At 43.4% G+C, this 27,201-nt stretch overlaps 1 protein-coding gene across 1 annotated transcript in view; it reads left to right on the top strand.

The window, feature by feature from the left end:
• SHC3 (SHC adaptor protein 3) overlaps window positions 1-27,201 on the top strand; it is a 141,442-nt gene that overhangs the window by 53,686 nt on the left and 60,555 nt on the right. Inside the window, exons 3-4 of the mRNA XM_059926269.1 lie at window positions 23,178-23,241; window positions 25,490-25,609. Coding sequence (XP_059782252.1) covers window positions 23,178-23,241; window positions 25,490-25,609 — 184 coding nt within the window. The remainder of the gene's footprint in view (window positions 1-23,177; window positions 23,242-25,489; window positions 25,610-27,201) is intronic.

The raw sequence follows: 27,201 nt of genomic DNA, 5'->3' as shown, positions 1-27,201 counted from the left end.
TTTTTTAAAAAGCACTAAAATTGATAAACTACTACGTAGACTGGTCAAGGAAAGAGAGAGAAAATTCAGATTACAAGTAACAGCAAGGACACATTACTACAAATACTACAGACACTGCTTGAATAAGAAGGGAATATTATCAAAAATTTTATATCAACAAATTGAATAACATAGATAAAATAGACAAATTCCCTTAAAGGTACAACTACCAAAGTGGCTTAAAGAAAAAATAGATAATAGGTCTGTATCTATTAAAGAAATTAAATTCATGGTAAAAACAACAAACAGGGAACTTCCCTGGTAGGCCAGTGGTTAAGACTCTGCACTTCCAGTGCAGGCGGCATGGGTTCGATCCCTGGTCGAGGAACTAAAATCCCACATGCCATGCGATGCGGCCAAAAAATAAAAATAAATTAAAAAACAAAACAAAACAACAAACAAACCTTCCCACAGTTTGCTAAACTCACTTATTAGTTCTAGTAGCTTTTCTGTAGAGTCTTCAGGAGTTTCTATACAGATGATTATGTCATCTACAAATAAAGGCAGTTTTATTTCTTCCTATCTAATTTGTATGGGTTTTACTTTTCTTTTTTTCTTGTCTTACTGCACAGACTAAGATCTCTAGTATAATGTTAAATGAGTTGTGAAAGTATACATTCCTGCCTTGTTCCTGATATTAGAGGGAAAGTATTTAGTTTTCCACCATTAAGTGTAATATGGGCTATAGGGTTCTTGTGGATGTCTTGTTATCAGATTAAGGAAGTTTCCTTCTATTGGTAGTGTGCTGAGAGTTTTTATCATGAATGTGTGTTGAATTTTATCAAAGGCTTTTCTGCATCTATTGAGATTTTCATATATTTTTTCTTTCTTAGTCTGCTGATATGGGTAATTACATTGATTGATTTTTTTAATGTTGAACCAACCTCTCAAGCCATGGATAACCCCTCCAGTGTACGATGTATTATTATCTTTTTGATATATTGCTAGATTCAATTTGCTACTATGTAGTCAGGGTTTTGTATGTAAGTTCACAAGTTGTTTTGCTTTTGTTTTTGTTTTATAATGCCTTTGTCTGATTTTGGTATCAGGGTAATGTTGGCCTCAAAAACTGAACTGGGAATTGTTCCCTCTTATTTTCTGGAAGAGACTGTGAAAAATTGGTGTTATTTCTTCTTTAAATGTTTGGTAGAATTCACCAATGGAACCATGTGCCCCTAGAGTTTTCTCTGTGAAAGGTTTGTTTGTTAGTTGTTTTGTTTTTTAAAAAAAATTATGTATTTATTTTTATTTTTTGGCTGTGTCATGCCCAATTCTGTGAGAAATGCTATTGGAATTTTGATAGGGATTGCACTGAATCTGTATATTGCTGTATATGGTATGGATATTTTAGCAGTATTAATTCTGTCAATCCATGAGCATGGAATATCTTTCCATTTATTTGTGCCTTCTTCAATTTCTTTCATCAGTATCTTACAGTTTTCAGTGTACAGATCTTTCACCTTCTTGGTTAAATTTTATTCATAGTTGTTTTATTCTTTTTGATGCAATTGTAAATGGGATTGTTTTCTTAATTTCTTTCTGATAGTTCATTGTTAGTGTATAGAAACACAAATGATTTTTGTGTATTGATTTTGTTTCCTACAACTTTACTGAATTTGTTTATTAGTTCTAACAGTTTTTTTTGGTGGAGTCTTTAGGGTTTTCTATACATAATATGTCATTTGCAAATAAAGACGGTCTTACTTCTTCCTTTCCAGTTTGGATGCCTTTCATATATTTTTCTTGCCTAATTGCTCCGGTTAGAACTTCCAGTACTATGTGGTATACAAGTGGCAAGAATGGGCATCCTTGTCTTGTTCCTGATCTTGGAGCAGCTTTCAGGCTTTCACCATTGAGTATGATGTTGGCTGTGGGTTTGTTACATACGTCCTTTATTATATTGAGGTATGTTCCCTCTATACACAGTTTGTTGAGAGTTTTTATCATGATTGGATATTGAATTTTGTCAAATGCTTTCTCTGCATCTACTGATATGATTGTTATAATTTTTACCATTCCTTTTGTTAATGTGGTGTATCACATTTATTGATTTGCAGATGTTGAACCATCCTTCCATCTCTGAAATAAATCCTACTGGATCATGTGGTATGCTTTAATGGTTGTTGAATTTAGTTTACTAATATTTTATTGAGGATTTTTGCATCTATGTTCATCAGGAATATTGGCCTATACTTTTGTAGAATTCATCAGTGAAGCCATCTGGTCCTGGGGTTTTCTGTGTTGGGAAGTTTTTGATTACTGATTCTATCTTACTAATGGTCTGTTCAACAAAATCTTTATACATGCAATAATATAGATAAATCTCAGAAGCACTGTGCTGAGTGAAAGAAGCCAGACACAAAAGGCTGCATGCTATATGATTCCATTTGTATGACATTCTGGAAAATGTAAAGCTAGAGGCGGAGATCAGATCACCAGTGGCCAAGGTCTGGAGGTCGGGGGGAGAGGATTGACCACAAAAAGGGCATGGGGAAACCTTTCAGGGATAATGGAAATATTCTATCTTTTGATTTTGTGGTGGTTACATGACTGTACATGCTTTTCAAAACTCATAGAACTGAACATCTAAAAGAGTGAATTTTACCTTCTATAAAATATCTCAAGAAACCTGTCTTTCCACTATTGTCTCTGAAATTTTTTTTCAAACTAATAATACTCATTCTGCAAATTGTGATGTGTATATATGTGTATATGCAGGAAATGGTAACTACATAATGACAGCTGCCTGGCCCACAGAGCTTTCAGAAATGTTAAAATATGAAAAAAATGTGCCTCTTAGAATCAATTCATTGTGCTTCCTTCTCTTCCCTAGGGAAGAGAACCCTCTAAACTTCTAAGACCTTTGATAGCATCATCAGAGACGGGCTTTTCCTTACACTTCACAGACTTTGATTAAATTATTGGGTCAGTTAATGCATTTTACATCAGAGAAGCTTCTTAGACCTGAACTAGAAGGTGGAGAATTTTGTGCCTTGGGAAACATAGGGAATGCACAGACAATAATCAGGCATAAAATTTTCATGAAATAACTCTATTCTGTGGATCAAGATGTATTCTTTTTTTTTCTGGGTATAAAAATGACACCAAGAAATTAATGTGTGCATATTGGTACAAAATTGGACTGTATAGAAGCAGTGTAACCTCCTACCCACAAACCCAGCACCACATTCCAACTTTCAGATGCACTCTTTTCACATTTTAACATCTCTGAAATCTGGAGGCATCTATATTCAGTCGTATCTTAACCTCTTCCTGCCCAGTGGACTACAGCTGTATGTCTGCTGTTATTGCTGAGCACCTGACCATCTGATTGTTGTTCATGTTAGCTCAAGTAGACAACTTTGACACTCAATGGTCAGTCCACCAACCATTTAAGGGAACATGAGTCTTCAGAGTTGGTCAAAATCCTTCCCCCAAGCCCTTTTGGAAAGGCCAAGGGTTAACTCTTGCATAATAGGCTTCAGTGGCTTGGAAGAAAATACCAAAATAGTCACGGAGTGTTCTTTTAAAAACTGCTGTCTCACCTACATTCTTGATGGCTCAGAGGATGATTTTACATAGAAATGCACAGATGCGAACAATTGAATCAGAATGTGATTCAGAAGTGTTGAAACGACAATGCAAAGAGGTTGGAGGAATATTTTAGTCTATTTATTTCACTTACCTATTTCTTTTTACATATACAGAAGAGTGATATATATATATATTATATATATATAATATATACAATATATATAATATATATATATATAAATCTATGCATTAACAAGTCTAAAAAAGTTCTCTGAAAGTATAAAAGACAAGTTTTAAGTGATGCAGTATTGTGTCATAGTTTTTTCTTTGGTTGTGGGACATACAATATGCATTTTTTCTTTATTTCTGGAACATAAAATATGATCCATTTTGTAGTCAGTTGCGTCTTCAATTTGACTAAATGTAGCATTTCCTTCATGTTTTCTATGCATTTTAAAACATTTATGTGATTTTAAACTAACAGAAAAGGTGTAAGAATAGGACAAAGGATTCCTGCAAATCTCTATTTTTTTTTCTGAACCATTTCAGAGTAAGTTGGATATATTGTGCTTCTTAGCCCGTAACTATGTAAGAGTGTCTTTCCTAAGGACAATGACATTTTCTTACATGTCCAGAGCACAATGATCAAATCTGGAACTATAACACTGATAGAACACTATTACTGAATCTACAGCCCATCTCCGCATTTCATCAGTTCTCCCAGTAATGTCCTCCATAGCTGTTTTTGTCCAGTCCAGGATTCCATCCAGGCTCGCACATGGCATTTAGTTGTTGTGTCTCTTTGGAGTCCTTTAATCTGGAACAGTTCCCCAGCCTTTCTTTGTCTTTCTTGACATTGACATTTATTAAGAGTACAAGTCAGTTATTTTGTAGAATTTCCGTCACTTTTAATTTTCCTGTTGCTTTCCCATGATTCATTTCAGGTTATGTATTTCTGGCAGTAAACAATAGAAATTGTTGTGTCCTTCTCAGTGCATGACATTAGGAGGTACACGGTGTCACTTTGTCTCCATATTGATGACGTCATCTTTGATGAGTTAAGATGGGGTATTTTTCATATACATTGTTCATATAATAGTGTTCAGACTGTATATAAACGTTTGTTCATCTTTCCTCCTTTAGAATCATAAACATTTCTCATCATTAAAAGCTTTCAGTATTTATTGTTTATTATTTAAAAAGAATAAAGTCTAAAATGTCTGAATGCAGTGGGGACTGAGCCAAGTTATCTTGAAAGTTGGGTTTGAGTTTCCTTGATGAGCTCTCAGGGAGGCATTCTCACAGCCCACAAAGGTGACAGGCTGTCCCTAGAAGAGACCTAGGCCCTGGGGCAGCACATAGTAGGTGCTCAATCAATGTTTTTTGAAATCTTAAAGTTTCATGAATCTAGGGAAATGACTAAAAATGAAGCATCAGAAAAAGCAAATTGCTAATAGTGGCAGCCCAGAAGATGTGATTAATACGACAAACTCTGAGTGGAAAAAATGATATTCAATTTCTCCTTCCTTTTGGCCCCCTGGGCCTTTTCTATGAAAATTAGTGCAGCTACATCTGCTGAGCAAAATGGAAGGCACTTGTTTTAGAAGACCTGGCTTCCTTTGTTGGAATATAATATTGTGGGATAGTGTCCTTTCTCTTCATATTTTAATTTTCTACTTATAACCTGGAAAAATGAAGACTTGTTGGATAATTTCCAGATTAGCAACTTATAACTCCTTTTGAAGTAAAGCCTTTAAGCACTGGAAAGTAAATTCAATTAGCTAATCTGTAATTTAGTTTAATGTACTTTAATACCTAAAATATCAGAGAGAGAGACATATTGTTGAATGGTGAGTCTGATCCTGCCTGCTCTGGGGGACATGGTTTGTGGCTGGTGTTCTTTTAAAAGAATGAACTCCTTCTCTTCATCCTGCCTGCTGGTACCTGGCCTGGCTGGTATCCTTGCTCTGAGGCATCTGCCTCAGGACCCAGGGTCTCTGCAGCGCCCCCTCTGGTGGAACTTGTAACTCTGCCTGTCGCCTGGGCTAGGAGCACCTGTACCAGAAGTCTCCCCTTGCAGGGCTGGGGCGACTGGCTCCCAGCTGCATCATGCAGTTTCTTCCACACTCTTGTGCGGCCCTGGTCACTCCTTATTATGCTCTCTTCTATTTTAACAAAACAATCCTCACTTCCTCAGGCCCTGAGTTTAGCAGCACCAGCCTCACATAGGTGGCTACCTACTAGATACCCCCTTCCTCAACATTGCAACGGCTCAAACTGTCTTCAGACTTTGCCCAGTGTCCCCTGGATTAAAACTGCTGCTTTACACTAACCTCCACACCTTAAAACTAAATTTGAGTTCATCATAAAAGTCATACGTACACGCCCACCAGAGAAATTTTAGAAAGCGAAGTACACAAAAAAGGAAGGGAAAGTTTTCCCTTAATCTTTCACAATTTTGCAATCACACTTTATGCAAAGTTTTGTGCCTTCATTTTTTTCTTAAATGTAATATTAAGTAATCAGGTTCATATTATTACTTTAATTTTATGTTATGTGCATACATTATCTCCAGGTCACTCCCTCCAGTCTATTCACTGGGTCTTAATGGAAATTAACTCAGCCCTTCACATCTGGTGGGAGCCAAGTCTGAGCACAGACCTCACTTGGGGGTGGATGGGGGCTGCCTTACAGTCTCCACCTGGCTCCTTGAATCCAGGACACAAGCAAGTAATGATGTCCCTGTTCTTGGGGATTTGAGAATCATCTCATGCCCAGTTATTAGCTGGTAACATTTTGTATGTTTGACAAAATTCTTGTTTTCATCTGAATACAAATTTCTCATCCGTCCGTATTCAACATTAATGCGTGTAGTGGAGTAGACCCTGATCCCCTGAAATGTATGTGCCTAAATATATGTTATTCATTATTTCTTATCTGTGGTTTGTTTACATCTGAGGCAGCACTTTCTGACATGTGGGCAGACGCCCACAAAACCTTTTAATAGCTGCAGAGCACAGGATGTGCTGAAGGATGTCCCACGAGAAGCATGGTATCATTTAGGTTTGAAAGGGCCTTAGCTCAATTATTTATAGACTCAGGCAGGAATTCTGTCATTCTGGGCATAAAAATGTATTAAAAAATGATGATACACTTGACAGGAAATACTGAACGTTTAATTATACCCAAAATGAAGGACAAGATTAAAATCCATGAATCTCAGTCAGTCACCTATGACCCAGTGGGTCAGCCTGTAGGTGGGAGACACACTACACTTTTATGCCAGGCTGCTGCCAGGGTGCTCGTGGTTGTACACACGGCCCTTGGTGTCTGGCTCTGACAGCAATGATTGTTGTTATTGTTTTTATTTTGGCTAAACATAAAATTTACCATTTTAACCATTTAACCGTTTTTAACTGTACAGCTAAGCTTAGTGGCGTTAAGTACATTCACATTGTTGTGCAGCCATCACCATCATCCATCTCTAGGACTTTTTCATCTTCCCAAACTAGAATTCTGTCCCCATTAGATAATCATTTCCCATTCTTTGCTCCCCTCAGCCCCTGGCAACCTCCATTCTACTTTATGTCTCTGTGAATTTGACTCCTCTAGGGACCTCATATAGCAGGAATCATACAGTATTTATCTTTCTATAACTGGCTGATTTCACTTAGCAGAATGTCCTTAAAATTCATCCATGTGGCATGTGTCAATTTCCTCCTTTTTTAAGGCCAAATAATATTCCACTGTATGTATATTCCACATTTGGTTTATCCATTCATCTGGTCAATGGACACGGGTTGCTACCACCTTTTGGCTATTGTGAATAGTGCTGCTATGAACATGGGTGTACAAATACCCAAGTCCCTGCTTTTTTGGATATATATATATATATATATAATTTTTTTGGATATATACCCAGAAGTGGAATTGCTGGATCATATGGTCAGTCTATGTTTAATTTTTTGAGGGACCTTCAAACCAATTCCCACAGCAGCAGCAGCATTTTACGTTCCTGCCAGCAATGCACAAATGTTCCAGTTTCTCCACGTCCTTGCCAACACTTACTATTTTAGGCTTACTTTAAAATTTTATTTTAGTAATAGTCATCCTGATAGGTATGACATGGCATCTCATTGTGGCTTCAACAGAAATGATCATTTATACTTGTATAGTGTTTTGCTTTTTTATTTCAAATTCCTTTCGCATGTGAGCTTACATTTGATCCCCTCATAGGTGATGGGTGTTCGTTGTGACTCTAATGCCAGGTGCCCCAGTCTGAATTCGTCCAATTTCTTCCAGCATCCAGGGCTTATGCTACAAACTAGATCCACTCCCCACAGCCACCTCCCAGCTGTGTGACCTCGGACAGGCCATTTAACCTCTCTGGTCTTAGGTTTTTCATCTGTAAAATGGGAATCATAATGATTCCTACCATATTAAAATATTAATATGCTCAAAATCATAGGGCCAGACGCTTAGGAAACACTCCAGAAATGTTAGTTGGGGCTATTATTATTACTTTTACAATCTTCCTACCTTGGCAATAACATCACCCCGTCACCAGCCTCAGAGTCAGTGTCTTCAAATTGTGTGTGCTCTTCTTGAAAATGCTTCTCGGGTTCCCACCTTCCTTCCGTCCCACCTCAGCTCTTCCCAGGATTCTTCACCACAGAGACTCACTTTCACATTAGACCCCTAAGTATTTGCCCAGCAACACTTCCTCCTCCAGTTTCTCCTTAAAAAAGATCATATTCCTGTTCCAAAACTATTTTCATCCCCTTTTTCTCTAGCTTCAAAAGCTACATTGGGTCCTAATGACAGAGCAGAATACATTCCAATCATGCTGGCTGGTTTTCCTTTTGACTTTTCATTCTTGTTTTGTGTTTAACAATGAATTTGTTGAGGTATAACATACCTCCAGTAGAGTGCACAAATATTCAGTGTAAAACTCATTGGAATTTTACACATGCACACGCTGAATAGCTGACACCCAGATCAAGACTTAGAACATTCCCAGACCCCAGAATGCCCTCTGTGCCTTCCCAAGCTGGTAAAACCCCACCCTGTTCTTGAACTTCTCATAAATGGGGGGATATAGGCTGTCCTTGTGCCCGCCTTTTTCCTTTGCCTCATCATATTCTCTTTGACCTTAATTCCTGCTGTTGTCTGTTCTTTTCTACTGATGAGTGGTACCCAGGGGTGTGATACCACACAGCTGCTGTGCATATTCTTGTGCGTGTCTTCCAGGGAACGTGTGCATCATTCCTCTGGGATATGTACCTTAGTGTGCAGTGGTGGTCAAAGTGTAGGCTATGTTTCTTATTTTATTAAAAAACTTTTTTTGTGACTATAAATGTTCCCCTTGATTCATTGAGGTCTGACTTACATGAATAAAATCCACCCATTTTAAGTGTACAGTTTGATTAATGTCGGCAGTTGTATAGTCATTTAATTACCACCACAAAGAAGATACAGAACATTTTTATCTCCCCTTCCAAATTCCCTTATGCTTTTCGTAGTCAATAGCCATCCCCAAGTCTGCCCCAGGCAACCATAGTACTTTCTGGGCCTATAATATTGCCTTTTCTAGAATTTCACATAAATAGATTCGTACCAAATGAGGTCTTCTGCGTCTGCCTTCTTTCATTCAGCACAATGCTTTGAGGGCCCCCGTGTTGTTGTGTGTCATTGCTGGTAGAGATGCAAAATGGCACAACACTTTGGAAAACAGTTGGACAGTTTTTTTAATAAGTTAATATAAATTTACCATACAACCCAGCAAAACATATGTCCACAGTAGGTCAATGTTCATAGCATTATAATTCATAATAGACCCAAGCTAGAAACAACCCAACCATCAATCAACCAGTGAATAAATAAACAAATTCTGGTATGTACCTGCTATAAATACCACTCAGTGATAAAAAAGAATGAATTACTGATGCATGTGACCACAGGGACTAATTTCTTGTTCTATTAAACTTTTTTTCTTTTAAAAATTTAATTAAAACAATAGATGCTTATTGTAACATGTCAAATAGTATAGAAGTACAGAAAGAAAAGATAAAGTTTCTCTCTGTTCCAATCACACCTACTTGAGGTAAGGTAACAGGTAACCACATTTTTTTGCATTCACACACTACACACACACACACAGATGCACCACATATCACACACCACACACATATAGCACACACATACACACAAACACACACACAGGAACTCCCCATCTTTTTGTTAAAAACGGATTGGTACCACACTCATTTCTCCACAATTTGCCTTCCTCAGGAACAGATCAGTAGATTTGGGTCTAAATCATTTTTTTATAGTTGCAAGTCATTATGGCTACATGACAATTTAGTCAACTCCTCCCATTTTTGTTGTTTTGCTGGACAAACCCGTGCTGCAGGGTCACACGGGTCTCTGTCCTTTGCACTGGGGATCTGATTTCCATAGGATTCTTCGATGTGGGGCTGCTACAGGGTCGCTTCTCAAGTTCACACCATCTCAAGCAATTTATGAACGCAGTCCTTTCTTCACAAATCTGTAGCACGGGGTCTTAATGTTGTTAATTTACCAGTTTTATGGTTAAAACAAAGTTGCTGTTGTTTTCCTTTGAGGTTTTTGTGTTCCAGAAATGTGGCATCTTCTCACACATATTTGCTGGCTGGTTTCATTTCCTTTTTAATGAATCACTTTTATATCACTTGCCCATTTTTCTACTGGGTTCTTTTTCATTTTCTTATCAATTTTGGGGAGCTTTTTGCACATTTTATATGTGCTGGAAATATTTTGCAACACAATATCTCCCTCACTGTGAGATTATACTAATGATTTTTTAATATTTCATTTTACTTTTTATATTTGGGTCTTTTTTTCACCTGTAATAAGATACAGGTGCCCAAACTGGAATCTCCCACTGAGTTGAAATTCCACCTTATCATCTACTAAATTCCCTTATCTCTTTGGCTCTGTTTCTGGGCCCTATTTCAGTCCACTGATGGATTTTTCTTCCGTGTACCAATAACCTACGGTTCTGATCTTTGTGGTGATGGTGTCATATTTCTGATCTCGTAGGAGGTGTTGCACCTTGCTAGGCTTTCTTTTTGTTTAAAAACATTTCTTCACAATTTTTGAACTTTCTTATGCAGTCTAGCATCATACTGCTCAGTGCAGAAAGATCTCATTAGGATTACAATTATAATCAAATTAATTTATTGCTTTGGAGAGAATTTACATTTAATACTAGTATGTCTTTATATCTGGGGACGTTTATTCAGATCTTGTTGTGTCCTGTGGTAACGTTTTAGCTTGTCTTCATGCAGGCCGTGCCCCACGTGTTACACTCCATCCTGTGTCTTGCACAGTTTTGGCCTCGATGTGCATGGGGCTCCCCACCCTTCACCCCACCATTCCCCTTTCTATGTGCTCACTGCTGTTGGAAGGAAAAGAGTCTTTCTTGTTTGTCTCTACATTACCAAACCTTCATATTACTTCCCAGTAGTTTTTTTCCTTATGTCTCTTCAACAACACAATTTCTCCCAGCGTTCATGACACCACCCTTGTGGCTTACTTGCCTGCATCCTTGGTTCCCGTTCAAGGTCCTGCTCCTGGGTATCCTCTGTGCTCTGTAGCTGCCTTCCGGGCCCAACCTCCCTTCTCTTCATTTCTGTGTCTTTGCTTGCCCTCCCCTTTCCTGCACTGGGCTTGGCACTCTTCTCAACAGAGAGCCTGCCAAAACCCCCGGGGTGGGGGTGGTCAGCCTGTGCCCAGAGGGCCAAGGATTTCCCTGCTCGGATCCTGCACTTGGAGGCCCGTGGTCTTTCCTTTCTCTGAGGCCATGTCACATAGTGTGGGGCTGGATGTGGTCCTTCCTCCTCCTCACGTCGTGCATTTGGTTTCCCTTCTCATGTCAGTTCTGAGCCCACCCTGTGCGGACGGCTCTTCTTGTCCATCCCCGCTGCCCACAGGGTCTGGCCGCTCTGCACACGCTCAAGCCCCATGAGGGAGGGGCTGACCCAGGGCCCCCCCCCACCCCCACAGTGCCAGTGCTGGCCTCGTGGTCTCGGCTGGCCTGCTGGCCTCCCCAGCAGAGGGAAATGGACAGGGCATGGATGTCTGCCCCCCGTGTCTTGTCTTCTAAGTGAGATGCTGCATCTGAAGGCCCTCTCCTGACCCGGCTCGCCAATGCTGGGCGCCCATCCGTCGTGTGTGCTCGTGGGATTCCGCGCGGACCCGACGATGTGCTTGGGTGGCTTTGGAAGGCAGCTCGGGAGGGCTGAGCATCCTCCCGAGAGACGGGGTCTCGGGTCCCTGGAGCCGTGCCCAGTGTCACCGAGCGGCGCTGCACACCCAGCGGTGCTGCCCCTGGTGGCTGTGCACTGTGACAACGGGGCAAGGTCACAACCCACGGCCGGATGTCCCGGCCCGTCAGGGCTCGCCCCTGCTTCCTGTGTGACCGTGGGGAGCCAGCTTCTTCGCTCACGGGGGCTGATGGCAGGATGGCGCCTGGGTCACTGGGTGCATCTGATGAGTTAAGGTGGCCAGGGCCTCCCCACCACAGCCTCTAAGGGGACTCAGGGCTGGGAAAGGCCCGGCTGTGGAGCCTCGAGGATCTAATTCAGATTTTGCCTCTTCTAATACGATGTGATTCTGGGAAGAATTAAGTACCTTCTCTGAGCTTAATTCCTTTTATCTTAGTTTATTTTTCCCAAAGGGGAAGGATGGTGCCTACATCTCAGGGGTGGCAGCTCAGGGAGATGAGGGGCGTGAAGGCACACAGCAGAGGCTAGCTCCCTCACTCTTGGGGTGCTGACTTAGCACGGCGTGTGTGTGTATGTGTGTGTGTGTGCGTGCAAGCCGCCTTCCTACAGCTTAGAGTCCTCATTTGCAGGGAGCCTGAAAACCCACCCTCCAGGTCCCAGACCCCCAGTCCCCTCTCGCTCTGCCCCTTAAATTGAGAATTACCTCCACACAGCAACTGCCCAAGTATATTTCTTTGAAAGTTTATTCCTAATGTTTCCCTCAGGCCCCTGTCTTGTGCCCTCTTGTCCTTTCTCCTCCACAAATTCAACCAGAGCGACTTTTTGTTTTCACATCTACATAGAAACAGGCAAATACGGACAGAAAGCCAGACAAGAGGACTAAGAAGGGAACTCTCTCCAAATAGGGCAGCCTATGATGAACGGAGCTTGTTGAATGATCAGAGGAGGGAAATAGAGCTTGTCTAGATAAAAACCACCATGAGGCCGTGCCTCCCCCAGGAAGGGGTGGGATTAACACCATTTACACCTGAGGACGAATAAAACCAGCATGTTTTCTCTTGCCTTGCAGATGTACTCTCTCACTGAAAGGCACTTTCTGAGGATCCGCGGAGGGGGGCCCCACGCCCCTGGAGCACCCCTCGCCACCTCTGCGGCCCACGGGGCGGGTGGGGCGGGTGCTGACTCCCGCGCTCCGAGTTCTCCAACCCTCCGCCAGCCCGGCCGTCCCGCTCACGTCCCTCCTGCGGCTCCTCCCCTGCCCCCTGCCCCCTGCCCTGCGCTTCCCCACCTCTTCGGCGGCCTCTCCGTCCTGTCCCACGGGGCCCGGCGATCGTCCTTTTGACTGATTGCCTCGGAGCTCTTGCCTGATATTAAACATATTTCTGAGAAAAACAACCCATTGTGTCTACGGAGCATTTATTTCTAGGAATTTGTACTTTGGCTTCCTGAATTCCATGCTGCTCGTCTTCTACAGTTAAATAATAATCTGTCGTTGTCTTATTATTAATAAAATGGTGACGGGGAGGACATTTTGGGACCCGTGAAGTAGACCGCCGAAAGGGGTGGGCGTGGAGCGTGGGTGGGGGGGGGTCACCTGGCTCTCCCTCCCCTCCCCTCCTCTGCCTCGCCAGGGCTCCTCCCCCGCCTGCGACCCTCAGCAGCTGCCCCGAAACGGGGAGCTCACTAAGAGCGGAGGGGAGGAGCTGCCTGACTGAGACGGCCTGCTGAGTTGCTGTGAGGCTGGCATGAGCGCCCCGCTCCCCAGTGCACCTTGATACCGGGAGCCACAGGGCGAAGCGCCAGGGTGGGCAGGAGGCGGAGGACAGGAGAGAGGAAGTTTAGGCCAGAGCCTTTACTGGGGTTTCCATGGGAAAGGCAAGGCAGGGCAGGGTGGACAGCTCAGGATGGCTAGTTCGGGCAACTCCTGCGGGCTCTGAGCTAGAGGGCTGGTCGCAGTTGCCTGGCACCTGGTCCTGAGCTGAGTAAGGCAGAGGAATGTTGCCTCTGGTGGTGCAGGGGCCAAGAGAGGAGGCCTGGCCCTGCACTGGTTAATCTGCATGTCATAGGTGATCCGACTGGGCCCTTTGCTGTCTCTAAGACTTGACTAACCCCAGAGGGGTGGTGTCTCCCCAGCTAGAAAAGTTCTTGAAGATGTCAAAATGTCATGATATACAGAAAATAATGACAGAGGACGTGCCTGTGTGTGACACAGGGCTGTTAACAGGGCTGCATTCGAGATCCTCCTGTTGGCTGAGCCTATTTTTAGCTGCCTCCTCCAAGACCTGCATCCATCCCCCCGCAGGATCCTAAAAGGAAAGATCTCATTGGGAAGTGGGTTCTCAGTCTGCAGTGCGGTAGAGAGCACAGCACGGGAGCAGGCATGGCCCAGGTGTCTGAGCTGCCTGGCCAAAGGGACACCCACAATGATGTAGCTGCCATTTTACAAAGAAAAGTGAACACAGAGGACGGAGACCAGGTGTTTGTTTGGTCCTGGTTTAGGCGGTTCAGTCAAGACTAGAGCCACAGAGAGACTTGGTGATGGAGGCCTGCCCTGACCTTCGGGGGATGTGATGGGAAATCCTGGACCTAGGTTTCTCCCAGGGAGGATAGGAACAGGCCCCTTCCTGCCTCCTGCCGCCTCCCAGACACCCACACAGCATCGACACTTATAATTAGTGTGCATTTCCTGGAGTTTTTATATGCATGGGATCATGCAGCACATACTCTTTTTTGTCTGATCTCCTTCATGCCACATAGTTTTGTTCAGGCTCGTTGATGTGTGTGTGTCCCTGCTCTTTTTCACTCCCAGCACAGTTTCACTTGAGCCTTCTGAATGTGGTTTGCTTATCCACTCAAGGTAGATTTTGTACATATGGCACCTGGTTTCTGGTTCCCACGGTTCCCGTCTTGCACACCACTTCTGGTGGGTTAAAATTGGAATTGAGGATTTCCAAGGCCTTACGTGGTTCTGTGATTCTTAGGACTCTTAAGATTCTGAGTCCTGGTTGTGGGTGACCTTGCTGAGGAACAAGTGGATGGGCTCTCCCTAGGTCCAGAGAGAGACTGGAGTTCAGAAAACGTGCCATCTCCGTGGACCTCCCATGTGGCCTGTTCTTAAAGCTGTGGGTTCACTTCCTGGGCTCTGAGCAGGCTTAGGTGCTTGCTGGCTGTGTGATCTCAGGCACGTTGCTTAACTACTCTGTGCCTCCATCTCCTCGACTATAAAACCAGCATCAATGCTCCTACTTTGCAAGGATGTGTGAGGATTAAATGAGGCCATCCCTTGAAAGCACATAGAACAGAGCCTGGCAAATGTCAGGTCCCCTTGTGTTTTTGGTATGTGTATCCAAAGGGTCAGAGACTTTGGGGTCAGGTTTGCTTGCTTCTCCTGTATTTCCGCTTTGCTATTAGGAAGCAGATTTCAGCAGAGTTGGGCTCTTTAAAGCTTGTGGTAGTTGATCTCAGAAGATGCATCTCTCCAAAAAGCTGGCAGTAAGGACAGATATATGCAAGGTTTCCAAGGTCTGTGGATTCCACGCTGCTTTGGGCAGCCCCTTTCAGCCCCTTCGTGGCTGGCGCTCTGAAGGCAAGTGGCACCATCTTGCCTGGAGCACAGTGCGGTTGGGTGGACACATCCCGATTATCTGAGAACTTGGCTTTTTATAAAATGGCACCTGCCATAAACAGCAGTTATGAGGTGTAACTTTCTTTTTGATTGGCTTATCAGCATCTTGAAGCAGCTGAATTGGGAGTAGAGAACTTTTTCTAACCCAATGGTTAGAATTTTAAAAGGGAAAAGAAAATTCATTGAAAGTGTTCATAAGAATGAAGCAAGTCCCTGATCTCTCAAACAAAGATGTCTGTGACACCACCTGTGACCTTGAGCGAACTTTAGTTATTTAAACCATTAGGAATATTAGCTTCAATATTGTCTCGGGAGGGCTTTATTCTTTGGTTCTACATTTTAAGCAATCCTAAGGGTTTATCTTTCATTTTGTGAGATATTGTACAGCAAGGTTAAGGAATCTCTTTTCTAGTTTCCTATTGGGCTTTTTTTCAAAAAGAGAAATTATAGGATACTGTTTTTTCTGCATCTGTTTAATAATCATCAGTCAGTAGTTACTGACACCTACTATGTATGTGTGCCTGGGGCAAATCACAAACATTGGTAATGTTGGGATAAAAATGGCAGGGGTGACTCTGTAAAATTATGACAATTAGGGAACTTGCTTTGGTATCTCACTGATTTTTCAAGTGGTACACAGATTTCAAAATTCATGGCTCTATTTATGCTTGCAACATACCTATTGTTGGAAGATTTAAGTGGTTTCAACCTGTTCTGGTGAAATTACTTTTGACAAATTAAGGTTGAGGTATTTTTGATGCCTAAAATTGTGTTCAACTCTGTATGATGCTTTAGGTTGTAGGTGCTGGGAAGTTTCGATTCATTTGTGTGGACGAAGCTGGGAAGAAGCCATTTGCTCTAAGTGCCCCTCTTAGCACTCTGGGCCCCTGCATGCCCTCTCACCCTGGCTGGCAGCCTCCTGGCCCCATCCTTGCTGTGTGCTGGCTCTCATACATTGCCTGCCTGTCTCATGGCTTCACGATGGAGATAATCGGCTGCTTTCATGCGTCCTTGGGGAGGGAGAGAGGCTGTCCCCACGGTGAGAGTGAGCTGTCTATGGCCCTACCCTCAGCTCTACTCTCCATGATCGGGCAGGTCTGTGAGTTTTCTTCTCCAAATGGGCCCCTTTTCATTGTCATTTTCACCACAGAAGTCTGGGCTGGTACCCTTGCCTGCTGTTTCTCAGCCCTTTCTGTGTCTTGCACACTGCTGCTAGGTTAATGTGCATTCAATCCTGTTTCTATCATATCAGCTCTATTTAAAAGGCCTCTGCTGTTTATCACCCCTCAGCGCATCCCTGGATGCTTCTTGGACCTGAGTCTGAATTCTAAATTCCTCTGCCTCTTTTTGCCATCCTTCTGCAAATCTGACCCAGTCTGCCATTTCCCGGCACAGCCACTGCCCCTCACACTTCCATCGGGTCATGCTCCTCTGGTCCCAGTTCCAATCTGTACTTTCTCCAGAGATCTTCTACCGCCCCTGGTTTCCAGCTCCTTTAGTGATGAGGCTTCTCTGTGGACTGGGTGTACATGCCCTCTCATTTCTCTGAAAGACAGAATTGCCCTCTAGTAGTTAATAGTGCCCATGCTATGGCTACTTTTTTCTCTAGGCTATTCCATGAGTTGTTAGTCTCCTCTGCTGCCCTGTTCTTGAGAACACAGACTGTCTTGCCTTCTCCACGGTGGTCAGGGCTGTGATGGGTTTGGTGTGGGCGTGGCACAGGAGGATCAAGGACAGTTCCTGGGTGGGGGTGAGGGCAGCTCTCTAGAGGACCATGGTCCCGTTTTCCGCCATGGGAAGACCAGGGTAGGAATGCTTTTAGTGGGGACAGTCAAGGCTTTGTTTGAAAAGATTAAGTCTGAGGAGACTTTAGACAATGAGCTGGAGATATCAATTGGATGTGGTAATTGTCTATAAAATCTTGGTACCTACCAACATCCTGGGAGATGAAGACAAATGAGGCTGGAGATAAAGACAAATGAGGCCTTTGGAGCTAGAGACAATAAGACACCTTAGAACAGGAGTGGATGGAGGTAACCGCAGAGTAAAATTAGACTCTGTCTTTGTTTAGCTGAGATCCAAGTCAAGGCATGCCTCCAGCAGTCCTGAAGGGCTATGGTGTGGGACCACCCAGGCAGGGTTTGGGAAGACAAGATGGGTGTGGGAATCTATTTTGCTGTTATTTGTCCAACACTCACCTGGAAAGTATAATGAATGAGGTTGGGAATTACAGAGAGGATTTCTTTGGCTAGAGTCCTGTGTCCTGTGATCCCTACCCTGATAATGTGGGAGGGGCCAGGTGGTTCCCCCTTGCTTCAGATAGAGTGAGGGACTTTCAGCAGATGACACTGACTTTGGCATGTGTCACCCAGAGCCTGGGGAGCCCATTGGACCACACCACTGAGACCTGAAGCAGGAGTGAGTGTGTTTGGGGAGAAACTACCTCCCGCTGATGGAAGGTGCTGTGGGCAGGAGGCACCTTAATGGGGCCATGAGCCCACTGGACCCACCCTGGAAAGCTTACTGCTAAAGATTGGGGCTGTGTCAGCGGCAAGAGGCTGGACCTGCCCCATGGGTGTTGGTGCCAGGAGGGGGAAGGTGTGTGGGCGGATGAAGAACAGACACTGTCCATTTCACAGCACGGGCACCCTAACATTCCCGGGGTTGGGGGAGGAGCCTTAAAAAAACAAGGAAAGTGGCTGTGGGAGGAGAGTCGGCTGCAAACCTCAGCCCTGGCCAGAGGGCCCAGCCGGGGCTGTCAGTGTCACTCAGTGCTCCCTGACTTCTTCATAGGCACCCCCAGACCACCATCCCAGCCAAGGGGTCAGAAACTGCAACCAGAAGGTGGGGAGGCACCTCCTCCTTTGGCCACTGGGAGGTTTTGGGCCCCAGACAGTGCTAAGGGAAGGAGGAGAGCTCTAACTTTAAATGATGTTCTGGGTTTTTATTATTATGCTGGGACTGAGAATTTATACCTCTAAAAATAGGAAAATGGAGTAAGCTGTAAGTTATTGAGGATATCTTCTTCTCTGGAAGTGAGTGGACTAACTACGGGGCATGCCCGGGGCTTCGTCCGGAGCCAGGGAGGAGCTGGCCCCGAGTGGATTTAGGCAGAAGACGTTGGGGCAGTAAACTCGTTCTCAGATTGTACCATCCACTCCTGCAGGTCACACAGAGGACAGAGAGGAGGTGGGTGGAACGGCTCCTTGGGGCTCTCCGTGATTTAGAGGTAGAGTCACGGAGAAGGTGAGAAACTGACCAGCAGCACCCAGGATGGTGGAGGACGTCAGAGGACTGTGGGATCAAGAAGTCAAGGAAAAGAAGTGTGTCAAGGAAGTGAGGACAGCAGCTTGCCTGTCGATTTGGTGCCAGGGAGGGTGTTGGCGACTTTGCAGAACAGTTAGTAGGAACAAGAGTGGCCGGGGGGGAGCTGAGGAGAAAAGGGAGGTGAGAGTGGAGAGGGCACCATCAACAACGCTGTTGACGGTGCATTTTATGGAGGTACCATAATTTATTGAACTGGCCCCTGATAGATATTGATTGGTTCCTATCATTCTATTAAAACATTGCTGCAATCAATAGTGTGTATGTGAGTCTTCTGGCCTTTTCTGAGAGTATTTAGAGGATGAATTCCCAGAAGTAGAACTCCTGGATGAAAGGGTTTTGTTAGGGATATGACCAATCTGCCCCCACGGAGGCTGCACCAAGCTACATTCTCACTGATGTGGGATACTTTACCTACAAGTTCTTATCAAGCTTAAATCTTCAGCTGTGAAAATTGACTTTTAGTATAGGCTTTAATTTGTATTCTTATTATGAGTAAAGCTGAGAATCTTTTCATATTTTCAAGTGCCATTTATCTCCTGTGTGAACTCTTTGTTCATATCTTTTACTCATTTTCTATTGGGTTTTTGATGTTTTCCTTATTGACTTATATTAGGACAATTATCTCTTTGGCTGTGAAATGTTACCATTTTTTTTCTTGTGCATAAAGTTTTATTTTTATGTATTGTGACAATATTTTCTTTTATGGTTTCTATCATTCTAAGATTCAGAGATTAAAAATGTCTTCCCAATTTTCTTTTAGTACTTTTATGGTTTCATCACAAATTAAATTTGCAATCCATCTAGGATTTATTTGCATGTAAGGCATAAGATAGGAACTCAACTTACTTTTTCCTGGATAGTTGCCCAGGCACTCAAATGCCACTCACTGGGTAACTCTTCCCCCCTACTGACATGCATTACAGCATTAATCCTGTAGGGAAGGAAAAAAACTTCTGTGCTCTGCCCTCCTATGTTCTTTGTCTGGGACCCTGCAAATTAGACTAACAGAAGACAGATTAACAAGAGAAAAACAAACTTGATTAAAGTATGAATTGCACATGCTCGCAGTGAAATTCAGTAATGAGTAACTCAAAGAAGTGGTTAGAACTTGGGCTTATATCTTAATCGAAGATGAAAAATCTGTACAGAATTGACAAGACACAGAAAAAAAGACTTTGAGTTTCTGGGGGTGACAAGCTGTGGGAAGGTAAATGTATGAGGAAACTTATGGAAGGTAAGAGCTAGTAGCAAGGTTTGTTATGCAGATTCCTCTGGTGCATCTCTTAGTTGATCAGGGTCTAGTGTTGTCTCCAGTGATTAATGTCTGTCCTTCTTGGTAGAGAGGGGAAGGGGATGCCTTTACAAATGTATGCCCTGCTTTTAGGCCAATAGGGGAAGTGCAGGGGACTTTTCTTGTATCTGCTTCTTCTCAATTGCCTTCAGCTCAAAATGATCCTTATACCAGAGAGACATATTTGGGGGTGGCATGTACTATTTATCTACACGTTCTACATATCTCTCCTTCTTGTTTCTTCATGAAATTGACTGCAATTTACCATTATATGTGTTCGTTTGTTGCACCCCCCCCCCCCCACTAGAATAGGAGTGAATGAGTGTAGAAATAACCCAGATGTCCTTTTTTTTAAAATTTTTTAGTCTGTAAAATAGAAGTGTGTGTGTGTGTATGTGTGTTTGGGGAGGCTGGGTGGGTGGCAATGAGATGGGTGAGTAGGGAGTAAGATGGTGCTGCATGATTTCAAAGGATCCAGTACTATATTCTAATGAAAAAGCTATTAAAATGTCAAAGGTACTGGCTCTAATGATGAGAATTTTAGACAAAAGGGGAAGATGGTGAAGTCATGAGAAAGTAAGGATTAGCATTTGGGGCTGGCTTCAGTTACTTTCAGATGACTCTGGAGGTGCCAAATATTCCATTTTCATATTAACTGAACTCCAAGGTCATGGGTTGGCTTACCAAAATGGGGTCTTACTGGACAGAATGTTAGGAAGCACTCTCCATTACTAAAAACAGGGCAAAGTCACTACCTGAGGCTCAAACTGGGACTAAATGGATTTACACAAAGCTAAATAATTATTGCTAAAAGAACCAATTAAATTAGCACTACTCACCAAAAGGCACTCTGCTAGGCAATAAGGAGAGATGATAAAAATGGTTATATTTAAATTAGACTTTGGAGTTCAAGTTACTAATTTCAGTCATCTAACTATTGCAATTACTAATAGTTATGTCACATTTCTATTTCAAACAAACAGAAATAGATTCCATCAACCTGGTTGAAGTGAGAATTCACACACACACAATTTATCTGAGCATCAGAAACAAATTTTTGCCAGTGATGAAAGGAGAGCAATTCTTCTGAAAAGCAGCTTGGTTTGCAAATCTCTTTGGGGATTCTAAAGGTTGGCTCACAGGGGGGATCCCTAGGACTTTCTTGAGTCCATGAGCTCGGAGAAATTTCTGGAATGTCTTACATTTGCAAAATTTAAGGCCAAAATATTGAGTCTCTGAATGTTCTCTGAGATGCTTGCTTGCCTCTCTGTGGGAGGATTTGTTTGATAGACCATGTTTATTATTTGCAACATTTTCTCCACAATACCACTCTTAATGCTCACTGGTTGTTTCCACCTCCATCTCCCAAAGTGGCACATAAGTAGCAAGGCTTGTTGCCCAGGCTTCATAGCCTGACTAGATTAGACGTTTGATGATGTGTAACCTATATAATAAATTAGACATTTGACATTTCCTTTCTGAAAACTGTCATCCAAGACTGATTTTTTTCTCTTATCCTCTACGTCAGTGGATGGGAAAAGAAATACGATGCTTACTAGGGGTATTTAAGGAATGACTTACTGGAAACTTTCCACCAAATAATGTCTTTCCAACCTATTGGGACTATCAGGGACTGAGCTGCTTTGCTTAGCTAAATGTATCATTTAATATAATAAGCACAGTGCAGACACACATCAAGCTTTCAAAATTAAACAGATAAAATATAGATACTTTTTATACATGTTTCTCTAGAGAAACAACTTGACTCTCTTCAATAAGGAATTTACCTTTAGAAAATACTTTGGATGATTATTTGATAGAACCACTTTTAGAATATTATTATAAAATAAATGACTAAGGATAAACATCAAAAAAACATTTGTTTCTTTCAAACAAACTTTTTCTGAGTCATGGTGATTCATAATCTACAGTTTTTATGGCATCTGAACTTTTAGAATAGTATTTCTTTCTTCTCTCTGTACAATGAATTGAATGGCAAATGTGAAGCTTATCTTAATAGTCTCTCACCTAATTTGACAAGGTCATATTTCTCTTAAAAGCATTGTATTGTGACAGTAATTATTTTTCTAGATGATGATAGAAAATAATTTCAAGAAGTATTCAGCTGAGAAAGTTTGTGGAATGTTTCTAAGGACCTATTGTCTTCTTTATCATTCAGTGTTTCTCCATATTCCTATTTTTTTTTTTTTTTCTGTGTTCTTTTACTCTTTTGTCCTTCCCCATGTGGGAGTTGAGAAGTTCACCCAGCTCCTTTCTTGGCTCCTGACTTTGGAGCTGCCTTTGGCATATCACCCATTATTTCTCACTGAGGCTGAGTCACGAAGTTGAGCTGTGCTTGCTTTCAAGCACCTGCCCAAGCCACGTCCCCCCCAGCCTCCAGCTTCTGGACTGTAGCAGCCTCTGTCTAGTCTTACTTTTTCACCCTCCCACTGCTCCCATGCCCTCCTGCCCCGGGCAGACCTGTGGGTCAGACCCTCTGCAGCTGGTCCTTCTGTCAGGCCCCCTTGGTACCTAGGATGCTCCTTGCCTCCCTCCTCAAGACAGTGCCCAGCACATTGTATATGCTTTAGAACTGCCTACGCAGAGCCTCATTTCTGGCTCATTTGTGTGCCCCTGGAGTTCCTGTCCTCCTTCAAAATCCTCTTGATTTTATGATATTTAGTAACTGCACAAGCTGGGAATAAAACTCAGAGGACCAAATTTCTTTTAATTACATCCTGACTCACTTCAGAAAGATCTTAATCAATAGCAATGCTTGATTAGGTTTGGGCCTTGTGCCATGACTATGGCCATGGAGAGAACATCCAGAAGAGTACACTTCAGCACTTCAGGGTACTGATTTTCTAAAATATAATCTTAACCAGACATTAAAAAAAGAAAAAAGAAAGTGTGGCATCAATTCATATCCCACCCTTAGGATACAACCACAGCAACAGAAAGAATTAGGATACTGCCAGCCAGAGGCTCTAAGATGTGGTTTGCTTAGTTTTGTTTTTTGCATGTGTAGAACGTCTGGGTTATGTAATCCTGAAGGATGGGATAAAATGGATCTCTCTCTTCCTGTTCTCTTAAGGGAAGCCATCAGCCGGGTTTGCGAAGCGGTCCCTGGCGCCAAGGGAGCCTTCAGGAAAAGAAAGGTACTGTTCTCTCAGCTCTGTGTCTACCTGTGTCTCCTTTACTTTTTCTCTCTTCTGTCACCACTCAGCATCTTTAATCACACACAATTGTTCCGTTTCTCTTTTCCATGGCCCAGCTCTTGTCACTTTTTTTTTTTTGCCGGGCAGTGGGGAACCAAGAGACATCTGTTGATTTAAAGGGAGTAACTCACAGTGACTCTTGTCACTTCTAAAAACAAAAAGAGCTTATATTCCCTCTTTGCCACGTGGTTGACGAGGAAAGTTAGCTATCAAGGCTAACTGATAGGGTTGTCAAAATAAACACCCCAGGTCTACACCGAAGACACGTAAACCAGGGCCAGGCATTCTTCTTAGCCTTTATGTACATTAGTTCATTTCATTAGAACAACTCTGTGGTTGATGCCCTCATCAACCAGTGGTGTGCTGGTAATAGTTTAACAACAGGCTCTTGGGGCTGGAGGTGGAGACTGAGAAGCACTAAATTTGCTGTGTTTGCCAGTTTCTGTGGCATAAATGCTTCCACAACGGCCGATTTCAAGCTCTAACCTGACATCTCTAAAGTGGAGTTGGGAAGAGATGTGCGGTAGGTCACCGTTACACAGTGTCCCCACTACATGTAGGGGACAAGGACATTGTCCACACTAAATAACCTGAACAGCATAGGTAATAGCTAATGTAGAAACAATTAGGAAGTGATGAGTTTTGAGTATTTATTGTTTGTTTTTTTAAAAGTGTAATTGATTTAATTGTAAGTTTACATAAATTAATTTTTAATAGCAGCTCTTTTTAATGGCCAGCTCATAAAATTCCTAAAAATTTAATAATTGTCTCTCATTAGCTGGAACAAGACAGCTCTAGAACACCGTTGAATATCCCCATTTTACAGATGATAAAAACTGAGGCACAGGTATGAGAACCCACAATGCGAGAAGGTGGTGGAGCTGAGCTCAAGCTCAGGCCACCTGGCTCCACGGGCTGCACATTCAACCCCTGGACTTGACCTTTTCATCCTGGAGGTGGTTGGACCAGAAGAAAAAAACTGGATTAAGACAAAGCTCAGAAAAACTCTTTTCTTAAGTGTGTAGTGAATACAAAATTAAATATCCACCATCCAGACTTTTCTATGCCTGGACTGAATGGTGGGGAGCGCATCCCTGTGAGTATCTCCGAGTCTGTCCTGAGGCTGAGGCTCTGGGGCAGGTTGTGTGATTGCCTCTGCTGCTCCCAGGGCTGAGGGTCAGCTCTGTCTTCGTAGCCTGGAGACATTTGTGAGCCCTCAGAGCAACTGGGTTTCAGGCAGAGAACTTTGGATGAAGACTCATCTAGATGTGCCAGCCTGTGTTCCAGTGGACATAGAAGCCAGGCAAGGCTCCAGAATCTTGAATACAGGAACTAGGAGGGCATCTGAGAACTGAGATAAGGAACCTCGTCTTTCACAGCCGCTTGGTACCCAACCAGCAAGTCTCGGGGTTCCCTCTCAGGCCTCTTGGTGAAAGTGGTGGAAACAATGTCAATTTCTGGGCTTCACCCCTGGTATGCTTAATCAGAATCTCTGGGGTGGGGCCCAGGCATCTCTATTTTTAAATAGCTCTGGTAGGGGATTCAAAAGGGATGCCTGCTTGGTTAAGAAGTAGTCTTAATTGGCATCTCAAAAGAGGACATGTTCTACTCTGAAAAGGAAGGAAGGGACAGCTAGTGGGTCCCTGTGCCAAAGACAGTTCTGAAGGGCTGGTTGATGCACCAGTTAGAGCAGAACTGGGTCTGTCCATCCTTGTGCTGGCTCCAGACCCCTGGGTCTTAATTGGACCATTTATTTGCTCATCAACCCCATGAGCTGCTCCATTTCAGTCTAGTCCTGAGTAGTTTGACTCCTGGTAGGATGAAACTGGTTTCTGAGGCTGCGAAGCTTCGGGCCCTGGCCTGTGGCTCCTTCCTGGGGCTTATGAATGACCCCATGAGACACATCCCAACAGGAGCTCCCTGGTGTACTGACACCTCTGACCTTCCAGCAGATTCCTCATCTCAGTGTGTGTATATTAGATGCTTTACAGTTTGCCTATTGCGTACTCTAGAGTTTGTGTGTTAGTGTCAGATCCCACACTCCCAGCTCATTCCTGGAATGTTGCCTTCACGTGCCCGATGAGAGGGGACGGTGGAGGTTGAAGGTGTGGAAGATAACAGCGTAGAGGCCTTGACAATGTGGCCTCCTGTGAACGGAAAGCTAAAATAATGCTGCTTGATTTCACAGCCTCCGAGCAAAGTGTTGTCCAGCATCCTGGGCAAGAGCAACCTCCAGTTTGCGGGGATGAGCATCTCCCTGACCATATCCACCGCCAGCCTGAACCTGCGGACCCCAGACTCGAAACAGGTGTGTAGGTGCTCAGGCCCTGCCCTGCCCATAGCCCCCAAACCATGGCTGTTGTGCAGGGCTTTCCATTTCCTGCTTTACTGGGTCCCTGTGGAGCACATTTGTGTAAAATCTTCACCAGTCCACAAACTCTGGCCACTTCCAAAGGTCGCCAACAGAATGATAGATGGAATTGGGTCTCTTGAATTCTGCTATACATTACCTTTTTTTTGAGGATAATGCATGAACTCATCGGTTTACTTACAGTGTAAAAAGAGGTGTGTGTATGCTCAGAAGTCTCCTCTCAATGTCCTTGACCTATTTTGTTTTCTTTAATATTGTATTTTGTTGGTTCTACAGTCCACATTTTATTTTCACATTTATCATCTTTGAGATGATGGCATGTCATGGTTTAATTGACAGTATTTTTTATCTCTTCGCGGGTTGTTATCGTGGAGCCTCTCTTAGTTGGCAGTGTCACGGGTTGATGCAGTACGGCGCATCTGTGGCATGTCCAGTGTGGACGGGGTCCTTACTGACTGAGGTGGGGACGACGATGCTTACTGAGGCAAACTCTGTTAAGATAGTTGGGTTTTTCTTCAGTGTCTAAATCTTAAGTTTCTCTGATTGTTATTTCCTTTAGCTGGGAAAATGGGTGTATGAGTAGCTGTCCTGGAACCAACAGGGGAGTTCTGAAGGCCAAAGGAAGCAAAGGAGGTGAAAATGCTCATAAACCATAAAGGTGGGAGGTGGAGTGAAGCCATCCCTCACTTGCTCTGCCCAGTCTGGGCCTCTGTGGCTGGCAGTGTGAGCTGGGATTCGGATGTGCCTACATGGAGAGGGATGGGCGATCCACAGACCTCTGAATGACACACTTCCTGACTCTGGCAGTGTGTTACCAGGGATGCCTATGGGTACCTTCACGTTGCTATACATATTCATATTTATTGATTTCCGTATTCCCCAGGTAAGCAAGCAGCATTCCCAGCTTCATTTAGGATGAATGGGACACCACCCCACCCCTGCCCCAACCCAAGATGTTGAAATAAATTCTAGATCTAGCATAGAAACGAGAGGTAACACCTGGGCTGTGTTTTGACATAGTGGGTGCCACTTCTCACTCCATTCCTTTGTCCTCACTCAACTGATGGATAATCCCTTGTCTTTTCTCATCGGCCCTTCCGAGGGATGGGTAACGAACGAGTCGTTAGGTGGCAGATTAAGAACGTGCAAGAGGCTCAGCGTTTCTCTGGAGCTGCCTCCTGCTGAGCACCGTGGCGGCTCGGGGTGCACCTCGCTTGGCGCTACCCTCACATGCTCACTTCCATTCTTTTTGTTTTTAACTGAAGTATAGTTGATTTACAATGTTGTGTTAATTCTGCTGTACAGCCAAGTGATTCCGTTATACATTCTTTTGAAAATCCTTTTCCGTGATGGTTTATCACAGGATATTGAATCCAGTTCCCTGTGCTATGCAGTCGGACTTGTTGTTTATCTGTTCTATATGTAATGGTTTGCATTTGCTAACCCCAAACTCCCAGTCCTTCCCTCCGCCCCCTCTGCCTGGGCAACCACAAGTCTGTTCTCTTCCATTCTTATTCATGTGGCTGCTG

Source organism: Balaenoptera ricei, chromosome 6 (assembly GCF_028023285.1).
Source record: "Balaenoptera ricei isolate mBalRic1 chromosome 6, mBalRic1.hap2, whole genome shotgun sequence".
Lineage (NCBI taxonomy): Eukaryota > Metazoa > Chordata > Mammalia > Artiodactyla > Balaenopteridae > Balaenoptera > Balaenoptera ricei.
The sequence above is the reverse complement of the archived record's forward strand: the minus strand, read 5'-3'. Positions and strand labels throughout refer to the sequence as shown.